This window comes from Apiospora hydei (assembly GCF_038363865.1).
Source record: "Apiospora hydei strain CBS 114990 chromosome Unknown utg000009l_segment0_segment0, whole genome shotgun sequence".
Classification (NCBI taxonomy): Eukaryota; Fungi; Ascomycota; class Sordariomycetes; order Amphisphaeriales; family Apiosporaceae; genus Apiospora; species Apiospora hydei.
The window spans coordinates 1,804,089-1,817,377 of NW_027117368.1; the positions used below are offsets into that span (position 1 = coordinate 1,804,089).

The 13,289-nt window shown below is 54.0% G+C and overlaps 4 protein-coding genes across 4 annotated transcripts; 2 read left to right on the forward strand and 2 right to left on the reverse strand.

Annotated features, from left to right (window-relative positions):
* Nucleotides 1-360: 360 nt before the first annotated feature.
* On the reverse strand, nt 361-1,941 carry PG997_012356 (uncharacterized protein; the record flags this gene model as incomplete). Its single annotated transcript, XM_066816670.1, has 1 exon — nt 361-1,941. The coding sequence occupies one exon, from the start codon at nt 1,939-1,941 to the stop codon at nt 361-363; it is 1,581 nt and encodes a 526-aa protein (XP_066662362.1).
* A 1,398-nt stretch (nt 1,942-3,339) lies between these two features.
* PG997_012357 (uncharacterized protein) lies at nt 3,340-4,235 on the forward strand (the record flags this gene model as incomplete). The annotated part of the gene is made up of 2 exons (XM_066816671.1): nt 3,340-3,808; nt 4,003-4,235. The coding sequence occupies 2 exons, from the start codon at nt 3,340-3,342 to the stop codon at nt 4,233-4,235; spliced, it is 702 nt and encodes a 233-aa protein (XP_066662363.1).
* A 378-nt stretch (nt 4,236-4,613) lies between these two features.
* On the reverse strand, nt 4,614-5,369 carry PG997_012358 (uncharacterized protein; the record flags this gene model as incomplete). Its single annotated transcript, XM_066816672.1, has 1 exon — nt 4,614-5,369. One exon carries the CDS (start codon nt 5,367-5,369, stop codon nt 4,614-4,616), a length of 756 nt encoding a protein of 251 aa, XP_066662364.1.
* Nucleotides 5,370-10,260: 4,891 nt separating this feature from the next.
* PG997_012359 (Aspercryptin biosynthesis cluster-specific transcription regulator atnN) lies at nt 10,261-12,434 on the forward strand (the record flags this gene model as incomplete). The annotated part of the gene is made up of 2 exons (XM_066816673.1): nt 10,261-10,364; nt 10,439-12,434. The coding sequence occupies 2 exons, from the start codon at nt 10,261-10,263 to the stop codon at nt 12,432-12,434; spliced, it is 2,100 nt and encodes a 699-aa protein (XP_066662365.1).
* Between the last annotated feature and the right edge of the window lie 855 nt (nt 12,435-13,289).

The window sequence follows — 13,289 nt, forward strand, 5'->3', positions numbered from 1 at the left end:
GTTTTCGGGGGCGAGTAAGGCCCAACTGAAGGCGATACGTATGACCGTACGACGACGCTTGCTACCCGCCACGATTTGGCTTGGACAGATTATCCTCATTGAGAATACCATGTAGCATATCCCTCGAGCCATAGTTATGGACTCCGTAGATGGTGTGCGATCGTCAAGTAGTGGGATGTACTCGAACATGTAGAAGGAGTAAAAAGTCAAACGCAAGGAATTCTTACCTGCCCGTCGCAGGTCACGATGGCGCAGGAATTTAGAATGTCGGTTTATGTTCCGTATTGAGGTGGTGAAGGGTACGTATTGTGTGCTCTTGTTCATGTCGCGTATTATAGGTCTCAAGCTGACCTCTTGGTATTAATTGACCTCGTTGTCGATGTATTCCTCGTCAAACTCGTCGTCACCAAAGCTATCAACAGAGGAGTCGTCGGAGTCAAGGTCAATCCCCGTGTACCCCTTCGCATCGTCATCAACATCGTAGTCACTGCCGGTGTTGTAATTGGTGATGGGAGTTGTGATGGTGACAATGTGCCCTCGTGAAAATGTCACGACGCCACGTGCTGGCTCGCTGGGGCCCGCTTCGGCGGGTTCCTCCTGCTGAGAGTTCGATCCATTCTTGGGTTTGGGGTTCCGGTACTTGGTCTCCAGCGAGTGGAGAGGTTTGGTGTAGCGAGTCGGGACGTACGGCTGGAACAAGGCGTCCGGGCCCAGGTACCGAAAGGGGTTCAGGGTCACACGCGTGATCCAGTGTCCGATCAGACCGAATCGGGCCCGCGACGCCGCAAACACCCGCTTGCGGTTGGCGAGGGCGACGACGTCGTTGGCCCAGGGGTCCTCGTCGCCGGCATCCACACTCTGCTGGGTGAAGTGAGGTCGACGGTCAATGACGGCCCTGAAGCAGATTCCCTCAGTTCCGATGGGCGCCTTGAGCTGCCCCACAATCTCGATGAACTGGCAGTTGAGGTTCGCCAGGGTTCGAGAGACGCAAGAGCCTCCCTTGAAGAAGTCGGCACTGGGGACGTCGCGCGGACCTGCCGCCGGCGTGGTCTGCATCCTCAGCTCGCGGCGGGTCTGCAGGGGCACCTGGATGATGACACGGCGCAGCTGAGCAGGCTGCTGTAAGCCGTGGCCCGGCACGAACTTCTGGAGCGCCTTGGCGACATTCCCGCGGATCTCGGCGGTGTGCATGCGGTTTGCCTCAATGGAGACCTGGATGTTGCGGAACAGATGGCCGTGCTTGTTGATGGGGATGGTGAAGCCGGGGTCCTGGAAGACCTTGTTGACCACTGCGTTGGTGTCGCGGTGGGATCCGGGAGGGTCGCGGATCTTGTAGTGGAATGTGTTGCTGCCGTATAGGGCCGGCAAGCCTTCTTCATAGAAGGAACGGCATACGCGCAGTAAATGCACTGGGAGACTAGGCCGGTCGCGGATGTAGACGAGCGACCAGCCCTTCAGCACGATTATGGGTTCCTCGTGATCCAGGGCAATCTCGAAGATCTCGGTGCGAATCTCAAAAGGCAGTTTGCCAAAGGTGCCCAAGCCTTCCACACTGGTGCGGCCATTTCCGGAGTTGTTGCCGGCGGACAAAGCCAGCATCGTATCGTAGGCGGGTTTCTCAAGTCCGTCATCTGCATCATCCCAGGGCGTACCGAAGAGTGAGTCGGTGTTCCTTTGCTTGCAGACCCGCTCGTCGTAGGCGTTGGACAGGCGTCGCTTACCGGGGTAGTTGGCGTTGGCCAGGGCCTGGGCGCGGTGAAGGACACTTGTGGGCTGCTCAAGCTCTTCCTGTGGGACAGGCTGATCGGCACCCTCGATTCTGGCTGCTCTCATGGCTCGTCGATGACGGTCCAGTTCGCGCAGGGACGAACGCTCCAGAGCATAAGCTCTCGTCACGGGTCTCGCGCGACGTCTTGCGGTGCGTGTGGGTCCGGTAGGCATGTTGACTGATGTGTGAGTTGAGGTGGGATGGAGAGATAGATATGGGTTGAGATGTTAGAGAAAGTTGCAACTTGAAGCAAGAACAGGATGGTGTTCTGGAAGGACCTGATCTCGGGGCAGTTCCTGCAAATAATATTGAATTGGTTGTATGATGGCAGATATGTTGGCACAAAGAACTGCGAAGTGCAAAAGTGATAGGTCAGGACTGTGAAGGAAGAATGGTGACCTTTCAGTGTTTTGTTCTTGCGAGTGATTTCAGTCTCTGTCTAGGAAGGAGGGTTGGTGATGGGTGAGGATTGTCAAGAGCTGGGGCAGACAAGCAGCATCAGTCGGTGTTGGGCCGAGATGTTCTGATGATGGACCAACTATGAGCGCCTGCCTTCTTTTGTGGAATGGTGAAGAAGTCACTCATTTGTATGATTTGCCTGGAGTATCTGCAGCACACATTGATGCAGGGCAACTTGGTCATGGAGGAAATTGAAGTCCAACCCGAACTGGTGAGAAATCTGTTCAGCTTAAGGGGAAAGAAGGAAGAGGTAGGTATGTGGCTGGACAGGACATACTTGGATGTTCAAGCTGCATAAGAAGATCTGATATTGATCCATGAAAGTCAAGGACGTTGAATTTAACAACACATTCTGCCTATCCCCTCTACATCTTGTCACCTCCTTCTTATTAATTATACCCTTTGCGTAAAGCATACCTAATCATTCATGCGTATAGCATGTATTGCCATACCTCCTATCACCTTCAGTGGATGGTCAAGAAAAGACCTAAGACCCGGGGAAACCCCCTTGCCACAGAATGAAGAGCACGGCGCAACTCCCGAGGGGTCGCATCTGATCAGTGTAGAGGCCATATTGCAATATGTGGTATGGGTCGACGACAACGTCAAGGTCGAGGCAGAAACGACATCATCCACTCCAGCTACAGAGGGGGATGTTTAGCGAGACGAAGGGACAAGTTGTGAATGCGGACTTTGTAACCATGGCTATCCACCTAGGTTAGTAGCTGCTCGAAAAGGCATTCTAAGCAATTGCATCAGAATCCTTCCGATCAGAACATAGTATTGAATGGCCCAAGACCACCTGATATTATGGAATGTGGTGGTCAAGTTTATAGGGGGTACCTGCCAAGGATCTAGGGACCCTATACACGGCCCAATGTTGTGCATTGGCCCAACCACCCCTGTTGTAAGTCAGGTAGCGTGGGGTGGCAGATAAGATAACCTAAAAAAGTTTGGAACTTCCAGATCCTCTGCCAATCCGCATTTCCAAACTGATCGCCAGTGTAGCTTGTAAACTTACTTCCATTCACCACCGCCTTGACCAACTATTCACACCCGAGAAGTCATTTTTACAAGCGAATACCCGAGTGCACTTGGTCACCTTCATCACAATGGCCAAGGAACGAGCGGCGAAGCCCGTCAAGGAGAAGAAGCAGAAGAAAGAGGTGAAGGTCTCCGGCGACAAGGTCCAGAAGTCCAAGAAGGAAAAGCGCACAGTACCCCTCGAATCCGAAGATGTCGACATGGACTCCGACAGCTCGACCGCCCAGAAGGCCGCCTCCAAGAAGAACAAGAAGGGCCCGGCCGCACTGAAGAAGTCCAAGTCGTCAAAGGCAGAGCGCAAAGCTGCCAAGGCCGTTGCGAAAGAAGACGAGTCGAGCTCCAGCTCCAGCTCCGACTCCGATTCGGATTCCAACTCCGACTCTGACGCCGTGCCCTCCACCTCATACAAGTTGCAGCCGGTTGCCACTACTACCACAAAGGTCAAGAAGACGCCCGTCGCAGTGGAAGAAAACGCCCTTTTTGCCGTCGACGTCAAGCCCGCCCCCGGCTGCCAAGAAGGCTGCTGCTGCGGAAGAAGTCTCCTCGTCTTCATCCTCCGATTTCTCCGACAGCGAGGACGAAGAGGCCGGCGAGAAGACCGAGAAGACCAAGAAGAGCAACGAAAACCAGGAACAGGCCCCGACCGGCCTGAACCGACCGGCCCGCCGCCGCCTCCAGCTGATGGGCAAGCAGCGCGAGATCATCCGCAAGTCGCTCGGCCTCGCGCCCAGCGATTCGCTGCCGCGAGGAGGAGGTCGAGGCCGCCATGTCCGAGTGGACTCGCAAGTACGACGACAAGGCCGCGATACGGGAGGAGAAGAAGGCGCAGCGCAAGCAGAAGGAGTCGGCGCGCCTGCGCAACAAGCGCGGCAAGCTGCTGGCGGGCCGCGCGCTGAAGGAGCGCACAAAGCAGCTGGTCAAGATGGAGAAGAAGGCAAAGAAGAAGGCCGCCAAGGGCGAGTAATGGTGTGCATCGTGTCCGAATGCGCCCCCTTGCATAACACAATCTGCCGTCATGGGAGAAGCTTGGTTTCATGTGGCGTATAGGAGTTCTTCAGCGTTAAAAAAGTTAAGAGATCAATTCGCGGTCAGAAGCGATCCATCACGGATAATTGTCATAGCACGTGCGATAAGAGGTTATTACAATCATAGAAAAGCCCGGCATGGGCTGGTAGTTGCGATTGTGAGATGTCGTTTCCCCGAGTGAATCCGCCTGTGGATGTGACAAGTTTCGACTCGAATCCCCCTCCTGGTATTGTACACTCGCTATATGGCATTATGAGTACTATATTACATTTTTCATGTGTCATCAAACGTGATATTCCCGAACCGTTGCGTTCCCTCAGGAGCTCTTCTTCACCTCGCTCTCGACCTTCTCCTTGGTATTCGCCGCCGCCTTCTTGAGCTCCGCCTCCTTCTCCTGGGCCTTCTTCTCGCCGTGGCCCCAGACCTCGCTGAGCTGCTCGGTGATCAGGCCCCAGTAGCCGACGCCGCCGTCCTGCAGCGCCTCCTTCTCCTTCTGGTCGCGCTTCTCGCGCCAGTCGGCGTCCTCCTCGCCCATCCAGATGGACTCGAGCGTGCCGCGGCGCTCCCGCTCCTTGCGCTGCATCTCCTGCAGGCGCTGCGCGCGCTCGGCCTCGCTGAGCCCCGCGAGCTCGAGCCGCCGCGCCTTCTCCTCCCGGATGCGCTGCTGGATCAGCGCCGAGCGCTCCGTCGGCATGTCGTGCATGCCGCCGTAGGTCAGCCGGGCCTTGTCCGCCTCCTCCTGCTGCTTCTTCCGTATCTCCGGGTCGCTGCTGGCCTCGGTGCGCGTGAAGCCGTACTTTTGCGCGAGCGACTGGCCCCGCCAGTCGTACGCCAGCTGGTTCATGCCCCAGAGCGCCGAGCCGCCCAGCACGACCATGCGGAAGTCGAGGCGGCGCGGCGGCAGGAACATGGCGCCGAAGGCGATGGGCGTGATGCCCAGGGCGACGTTGTGCAGCATGGGGTCTTTGTACTTGGATGATTGGGTTTGCGGCTGCTGCTGTGGTGTCTCGGTACCGCCGCTGCTACCACTACCACCTCCGGGCGGGGATGCAGCACCGTTGGGCGTCGCCATTGCTCGTTCTTCGCGCTCTCTAGGATGGGCTTCTGGAGAATGTGTTTTCGTCGGCTTGCGGGAGTTATCTTTGGAGGCCAATGGCTCTTGTATCTTTCGTACGAAAGTTTTGGATTGTTCAAAGGTTGGAGCTTTCGGGGACCTTTTTTCTTGCAAGGATCCCACCCATTTGAACCTTTCGTGGTGCTCTTGAGCTCCAACCCCACAAAGTTAAGCAGCCGGTTCCCAGCATGATATTCTCTGAACTACATCTACACAAACACCAAGGGTTGTCAAAACAATCAAAGGTCTAAAGCAGTATTTACTTCGGCTCGTACATAAATCAATTCATCTCATATTCTATATATATGCTTGGTACCATCGCATGGCGCATTGTTTCCCTGTCGGTGCTCTAGTGAGACCCTGACTGGGCCCATCTCCGACCTGGGAATGTACCAGTGGACACTGGAAGGGGCCCTGTGCCTGTCAATCTCGTGCGCTGGCGAAGTAAGGTGGTGAAGAATGTCTTGACGTCACGAATCCTCCCACTTCCAGAAGAATGACGAGATATCATGTTGTTCTACGCTGTGGCTCAGCTCTATAACTTGTCGGCAAAGTCCGTACAGGCCGATGCGGAAGTCCGAGGCTGTACTGCAGGGATAATGTCATCCCGCATCTCAGTCTGAACAGGATGGCGTAGCACTGCCTCTACCAACAAGCCGGGTTTAACGGCCAGACCGTCCGGCGTGGTTGCAGGCATGTATGGCTCTCTTAGTTAATGTGGTGGCTGCTGAACTGCATACATCAACTTCGTTCATATATAGTCCCCAGGCCTATATCACAGCGTTCGTCCCAGCTTGGGGGCAAGAGTAGGCTATCCCGCGCCGCGACGCGCAGCTAAGCAACCCCTCGGACCTCACATCATACTGTCAAGCAAGTTAACGTTGCCTGCATATACACTGCAAAGTCCTTTCGCCTTCGCAACATATACATCAAGCAACAAGCTGCTTGCGATTTGTCCGGCCCACTAGGAGCCCATGCGATTTAAGTACTTACTCATTCGTCCCTCAAGCATGACAATGCCTCTAAGGAAGTTGGCAGATTCTAGGAAAAGGAATCCAAAGAGTTACCTCGCGGAAGTAAACCCGTGTTGCTGATCCTATTCGCTCGTTGTGCAACTTTGTGCAAGTCGGCTGTCACAAGAGGAAAAGCATATGCGAGTTGTTCGCGGGATATTGCCTTAGATGCCTATACATTGCTGCAAATGGAATTGGGTTGATGATTAAATCAGAGGTCGCCCTTTGGCAACATCTTCATGTTGTCATACGATGAGTCGTCTTAGTCAGATGCAGTCACACCCCAAGGCTGCTGATGTGGGGGATACGGAGACTTGATCTATTGCCGGTCAGTCTGTTTGTATGCTCTGATCGTAGAATGTACCATCGTACATAGGCTATCGAGATATTGTCTATCAAAAAGGACCGAAAGAGAACGCCGGCGGCTTGGATTTGAGCTGCTAAAAAGTTCCCATCTCCGTGTAGATAGCTGCTGTACTTAGGAATGACGCTCGAGCTCGGCGACGAGGTCTGCTTCACACACTGCCAAGTTGGAAGTCTATCTGGTCTTTCTCCTGGCTACGCTGCAGAGCCCGATGCGGGATTAAAATTTATTGTCCATCTTGGAGATATATTGTTTCCAAATGAGAGTGTGCAAGCTGGGTACACAGATGAACTTGGGTGTCTCGAAAATGTCTTGCTAAACCGAACACCTTCTCTTGCGTGGCAGGAGAGGACTAGGTAAATCCAGGAACCGGCCGGCGCAACCATTTGACCGAACTCAACTTGCCAAAGCAGAGGTATTTTTCGAGACTACTGGCCTCTTTACCCCCTTCGCCTCCGGTGTACTGCGTATGCATGGCGCAAAGCTGTTTTGGTCTTGGTGGCTTGCAACGATGGGCTTCTAGATACCGACGACGCTAGCAACCTGCTGGCAACTCTCCGATATGGTAGATGCTAGCCAGGAGGCCTGGAAACCATGGGGGTCGCACGGTAGGGCTGAAGCCAAGATAGAATGGGACGCGTACAAATCTTCCTCCTGCGTGTGGCCCAAAATCTGACGGGCAGCTTGCTGCATCGTGTGGTAGTATCCAGTAGCAAGCAGCGCGCATCGCCAGGCCACCGTTGGCTAGGCGTTGACGCATCTGGGTGCGGTTGGAAACACGTACCTTTTTGGCCCTCATAGGGCTGAGCAAGGTGGGTACTGCTCCCCAACAATCAGACGAGGTTGCGTCCCACGAACATGAGTAGGCGGGCCGCTCCTGCGTTCGTCATGCCGGCGGAGGGAGCTCGTCCCCTCGACAGTCTGGTTTGCGCAGGAGGCAACCAAGTGGCATGTCTGGTGGTCACGCTAAGCGCCATCCTCACCGTCCTTAGTGGTTGGGAGATAGTGGTAGATGATAGAGAAATGGCCCTGTATGAGCCGAATTCAAGCGGTCTGCAAGGGATGCATCGGATTGGATTTGGAGGATGGCGCAGCTGTGATTGGGCCATTGTACAGGAGGCACGTAGTCATCGGTGCCGGCCCCAGGAGGGTTGGAGGGTTGGAGGGCTGGAGGGGTAGATGCGGGCGCGGGGTCTAAGCCACGCCTTGCTACTGCGCAATAGTAGTATCGTCACCACTGTTAGCTCCGACTTAGGTACCCAAATGGCTTGATGCGTGGGGTCATCGCAACGAAGGGAAATGGCGTGCAGCGCCGACGTATTGGCAATCCTGCTACCGTGAACGAGTCACACCAACAGGATAGGTTGGCTGGCTGGTAATTAATGTCGACGGTTGGCAGGGCATACCCGGAGGTACTGTAAGTGTGTTAACCTAACATGACGTCTCAATAGGCTTATTAGGCTTATCAGAGGACTTGAGTATATCAGTCGAACCGAAGAGATCAATGGGATGAGACGAGGGGGAGCTCTAGTCGGGTTGTGCCTCTGACTAGCAAGTTCATGACTCCAGATGTCCCTAAACTCCTCTGGGCAGGGCACAGACACGAGTAATCGCCCACTGCTTGTAGGGATGGGGAAGATTGCCCTGAACTTCGAAGTCCAATCAGGGAGGCCGTCTTCTCGGTCGGCAATTCGTACGGGGGTTCCTTGTCCCTTATCCTCTGTAGCGCTACGGCAGCTAGCAGCACTGGCGTCAAGCCTAGGTTAGGCACTGTACCTATCGACTTCGTCTGATGCATTGTCCATCGACCGACGTATTAGGTTTCCCCCTTGTTTCTGGCGCCATGACGGAGGAGAGGAATCGGATTGCTTGCTGCGTATGAAGGGCCAGCGAAGACTCTCCCGGATCGAGAGAGAGGAAGAGAGGAAGAGAGGAAGACGATCGCCTCCATGGCCCCCTAATTACCGGGTTAGACAACACACCTAGACTGTTCATGAAACATGTAGACAAACTGCTGTGCTTCTTGCTGTACAACGAGTCGTGACGTTGCGAGCCGTGATACATTCAGATCGAGTTATCACGAGGCGGCCGCACTGTTTGCTCCTCCTCGTCTTGTCGGGGCCCTCTTCCCCGAGGAACGAAAAAGATCCTCCTCGAGGGTTGTTGCATCGACATGACAACATCTGCCCTCCCCGCGTCAATTCTTGTGCAACCCCAGTATCATCCATCACGACCTTCAGCCAGCCATCTTGCCATGCCAACAGCTAAGACAAGCTACCTGTTCTGTTCGACTTGGCAGGGGTGCGCTTTGCAGTCATCAACATACCTAATGTTATTCTATCTCTCGGATCGAAACGAATGAGAAGGTCCCAGATGGGCGATATGAGCAATGCCTCGGTCTGGTGAATCAAGCGGCCGATGTATACTTGCTTAGCCCCGGATCGTGGCGCTGGGCAGGGCAGGCCGACAGCGCATCCGATGGAGCGTCGAGCGTGGTTGGGTGGAACGCGGCTCAAGATGCCGCCCTTTTCCCCCTTCTGGATTGCGACATGAGCAGCATGCAAAAGCAAGCAATGGAATGCAGTCGCGGGGCCTTCGGTGACCTGTATGTACTTCCTGACCTGGCGGTAGGTATGTAATGTACGGTCTTGCGAGCAGGTGGTACATGCAGGGAGGGGGGCCCATCCAGCCTGCAATTCTGCCTGCACTTCTGTCTGCACTTCTGTCTGCACTTCTGTCTGCACTAATGCATGTGCTTGTCGACTGGAGCCGTCGCGCAAAGTGACTCGACTTTCTTATACCCAATGCCTGCCCACCTGCCTCTTGTCTAAGCCACCGGGGCACTTTTTCATCAATTCCACCATCCCGCCGCGGCTCTCATACATATACGTACATACACACACGTATGAGTAAGAACCTCGAGCCGTGCCACTTACATACATGCCTACATACACATGCACCCATTAGGTACATTTACCTATCTATATTCCTTTGCTCAACAGCAACATCAACAACGCATCTGGGATCTGCAATACCTGTATCCCCAGACTCTTCCGTTCTGCGGCATCGATTGATTCCGTACATGCTATGCTATGCTACAAGCTCTCACGCTTCAACTCACCCCGGATTATTTGGTTTTATTGGAAGGCAGATCTGATCGAATAGCTTTCGCAAACACAAAGCTCGGAATCCTCCACACCTGGCGTTTGCGCCGCCCCATGAGATGCTTCGCAAGCTGCCATGGGAAGCCCGACAACAAAGATCATATACCAGTACACTAATAACTCAACCTCGGACAGATCCTGTCGTCTCATCCCTTTATTAAGAGCGCAACCGGAAGCGCGAGCTCAACATATACCTGTAGCCCACGTGCACGTACACTCACTACCTCTCCGATAGCTGGGCACACAGGTCGCAGTGCGGTGGATAGAGTCCGATTCCCAGCGGACCAAGCGCTTTCTCTCTGTTCAGCATGTCTACGTCCCCCAGCGCCGGCGACGGGTCGCAGAAGCAGCCCAAGAAGACAGGGACAAGGACTAGCAGGCCTAAGGTCAAGACAGGCTGTACTAATTGCAAGTATGCGACACCACACTGAACCGCTTCACTGCTTCAACATCTCCGAGTGCGCATGACTTACAAACCCACTACAGGCTGCGAAGGATCAAGTGCGACGAGAAACGACCGTCTTGTTCCCAATGTGTCAAATCAAAGAAAGCCTGCACAGGCTATCCGCCACCACCCAGAAGAAGACCGTTTGAGGAGGCCATCATCGCGCCAAGGCCTACGACAGAGACAAGCTTAGCACCAGCTAGGTCGCCGGCGCAGCATCTAGTACCTACCATCATCCAGGCAAAGCCTCCACGATTGCCTCAACAGCCATTGCCGCATCCCCGGACTCCTCCGCTCACCCCCACAGCAACGGCCAGCTCTCTAACCCTGCACCGACCGAGTTTCAGTCTGGCTTTCGATCCCCAGGAGGGCTTGTACTTTCAGTTGTTCCGCGAACGTACGGCTAGTGAGCTGTCTGGTTTCTTCGATTCCTCCTTCTGGACTCGGAGCGTCCTACAGGAGTGCCATGCCGAAGAGGCGGTGCGGCACTCGGTTGTAGCGCTGGGCGCATTATACAAAACTCTAGAGAAAATGACAGAATCGCCTCCTACGTCGCCAGGCGACCATTTCGACCCAACCGACAACGCGAAGATGCATTGGGAAGTTGCCTTCCGCCATTACTCCGATGCTCTTACCATCATGTTCTCCTCGGCACAGGAAACTCAGTCGTCGCAGAGGAGTAGTTTGATGGCAACTGTGCTCTTGGCCTGTTTCGATTCATTCATCGGCGATCATAAACAAGCAATCGTTCAAATTCAGAATGGGTTGAGGTTGTTGGAGAAACTCAGGGAGGAGCGGCGTAGAGCTTTTCTTCCGAAACCCGAGGAACCCGTTGAGCAGGATCTCATCCAGATGTTTACTCGGCTGGCAATACAAGCCAAATCCTATGACATGGCGTTCCACTTCCCTCATCCATTCGTCATCCGGCTTACCCCTCAAGAAGGTGATGCCGTATCGCCTTCATCGGAGGGAGGGTCTCCTGTCTCGACGAACCAGACACCAATCCCTGAGAGATTCGAGTCCCTGATAGAAGGCCGCCTCGCTTGGGATGCCCTTTTGGAAAAGATCTTCCGCTTCACAGAAACCATGTTCCAGTTCACAACCAGCACGAGTCCTATGGGTATCCTGCCCATTTCCCTCAAGCAGTACGGCATGGTTTTCAGAAACGAGATCGAAGCATGGTCCAGGGCGTTTGATGATATTCTGGCTTCACGCACCGCGCCGGGAAAGAGCAGTCAAGAAAAAGCAGCAATTGCGGTTCTGAAGATGTTCCAAATCATGGGTCAAGTCTTGTTTCTGATGACGTTCAGCGACAGCGAGTTACAGTTTGATGCTTTCTTGCCGCAGTTTCAGGCCATAGTCGATCTGGCCAGTGAAGTTGTCGGTGATGAAGAGCGAAGGGCTGCGGCCAGACGGTGTCCAGACCCGCGGTGGTGTCAACACGCAGCAGGCCATACAGACATTTTTGGCGGCCACGAGTTTACTGCACCGCATATAAAGCCCAGTTTTAGTGCCGATCTCGGCATAGTCCCGCCACTATTCGTGGTTGCAACCAAGTGCAGAGATCCATTCATAAGGAGGAAGGCCATCCAACTGCTGAGAAGCAGTTCCCGAAGAGAGGGCATGTGGGATAGTGAACTAACAGCCCGCATCGGGATGTGGATTGCCGCGATCGAAGAAGAGGGCACAGGCTTTGGGGAACCCCCGTCGCCGTACACGGGATCCAGCACAACCGGCAGAGGCTCGGTCGGCAGTCCTGGGTCGCTTTCCAATGAGTCAGTGGGCTTCTCTGACGATGTACCGCTGGGTCCAGGGGGCAATGCTCGATGGGGCAACGGCGGCAGTCGTCGCGAGAGCATACCAGCCAGCGTCATAGGACGGGCAGAGAAGAGAACGATACCTGAAGACAAGAGAGTTATGGTTCGGGCTGTCCAGTTCGACCTCCGCGAGCGCATCGCCACGCTCCAGTGCGGCACGCGCAATCTGACACCAGGTATGCAAGACATGAAGACACGAACAACCAGAATCATTTGGTGAAAGCATGACCAGTCTGGTCTTAGGTCTGCTGGTCAGATCAATTAACTCACGACACCCCATGGCCTTGATGAGGTCAACTCCTGGTGCTACTCGGTGTACTACCACTTTGGCATTGCATTTTTGCATGAGTCTGAGACAATGACAAGGATTTGTATATTTACGTAGAGTTGGAACAAGCAAGTCAGATAATGTATCTTGAAAATCTGCAAACACGCGCAAGCAAGGTCATCCTACTTTAGGGAAACGGATTTCAGGTTAATATCCAAGTAGCTAAGCTAGTATCGAAATGCAATTATTTTAACTTCGCTTCAAGGAACTGATCCTTTCTGCCACTGCTCTCATAAACTCATCTCCTTTTCTTGCAACAAGTAAGCGTTGGTTTGTAGACAACATTGTACTCACGTCAAGCCGGGGGACTGGGAGACACCAGCCCCTAAACCCAATATGCTGGGCCCGAATAGGCGCTACTGTGTAAGGAGGTGCGGCTGATAGTCGAAGGCTCTGCCGAGCCCTCAACCCAATGAAAAGCAAAGCGAGCGTGATGTAACAGTAAGCAGTTGGCCGCACAACTGCCTTTCTAAACTTTCGTCGATCTATTCCGAATAAGAGCGAGAGGAATCATAATCCACCCGGCTTCATGATAGGAGTACTTAGTGAGTGATAAGAGAGGCACATCCCCTGAATAAGACAGGTGGATATTGCGCCCGTCTTCCGAGGAATACTTTGCTTTTTCATTACCACCCCGCCGGATATAGCCACCCTAATCACCGTTTCAGCCCAGCTCCGTCCTCCAGAGAGTACACACGCACTCTCTCTCTCTCACACACACATATATATCCCCACCGTCTTCTTCCC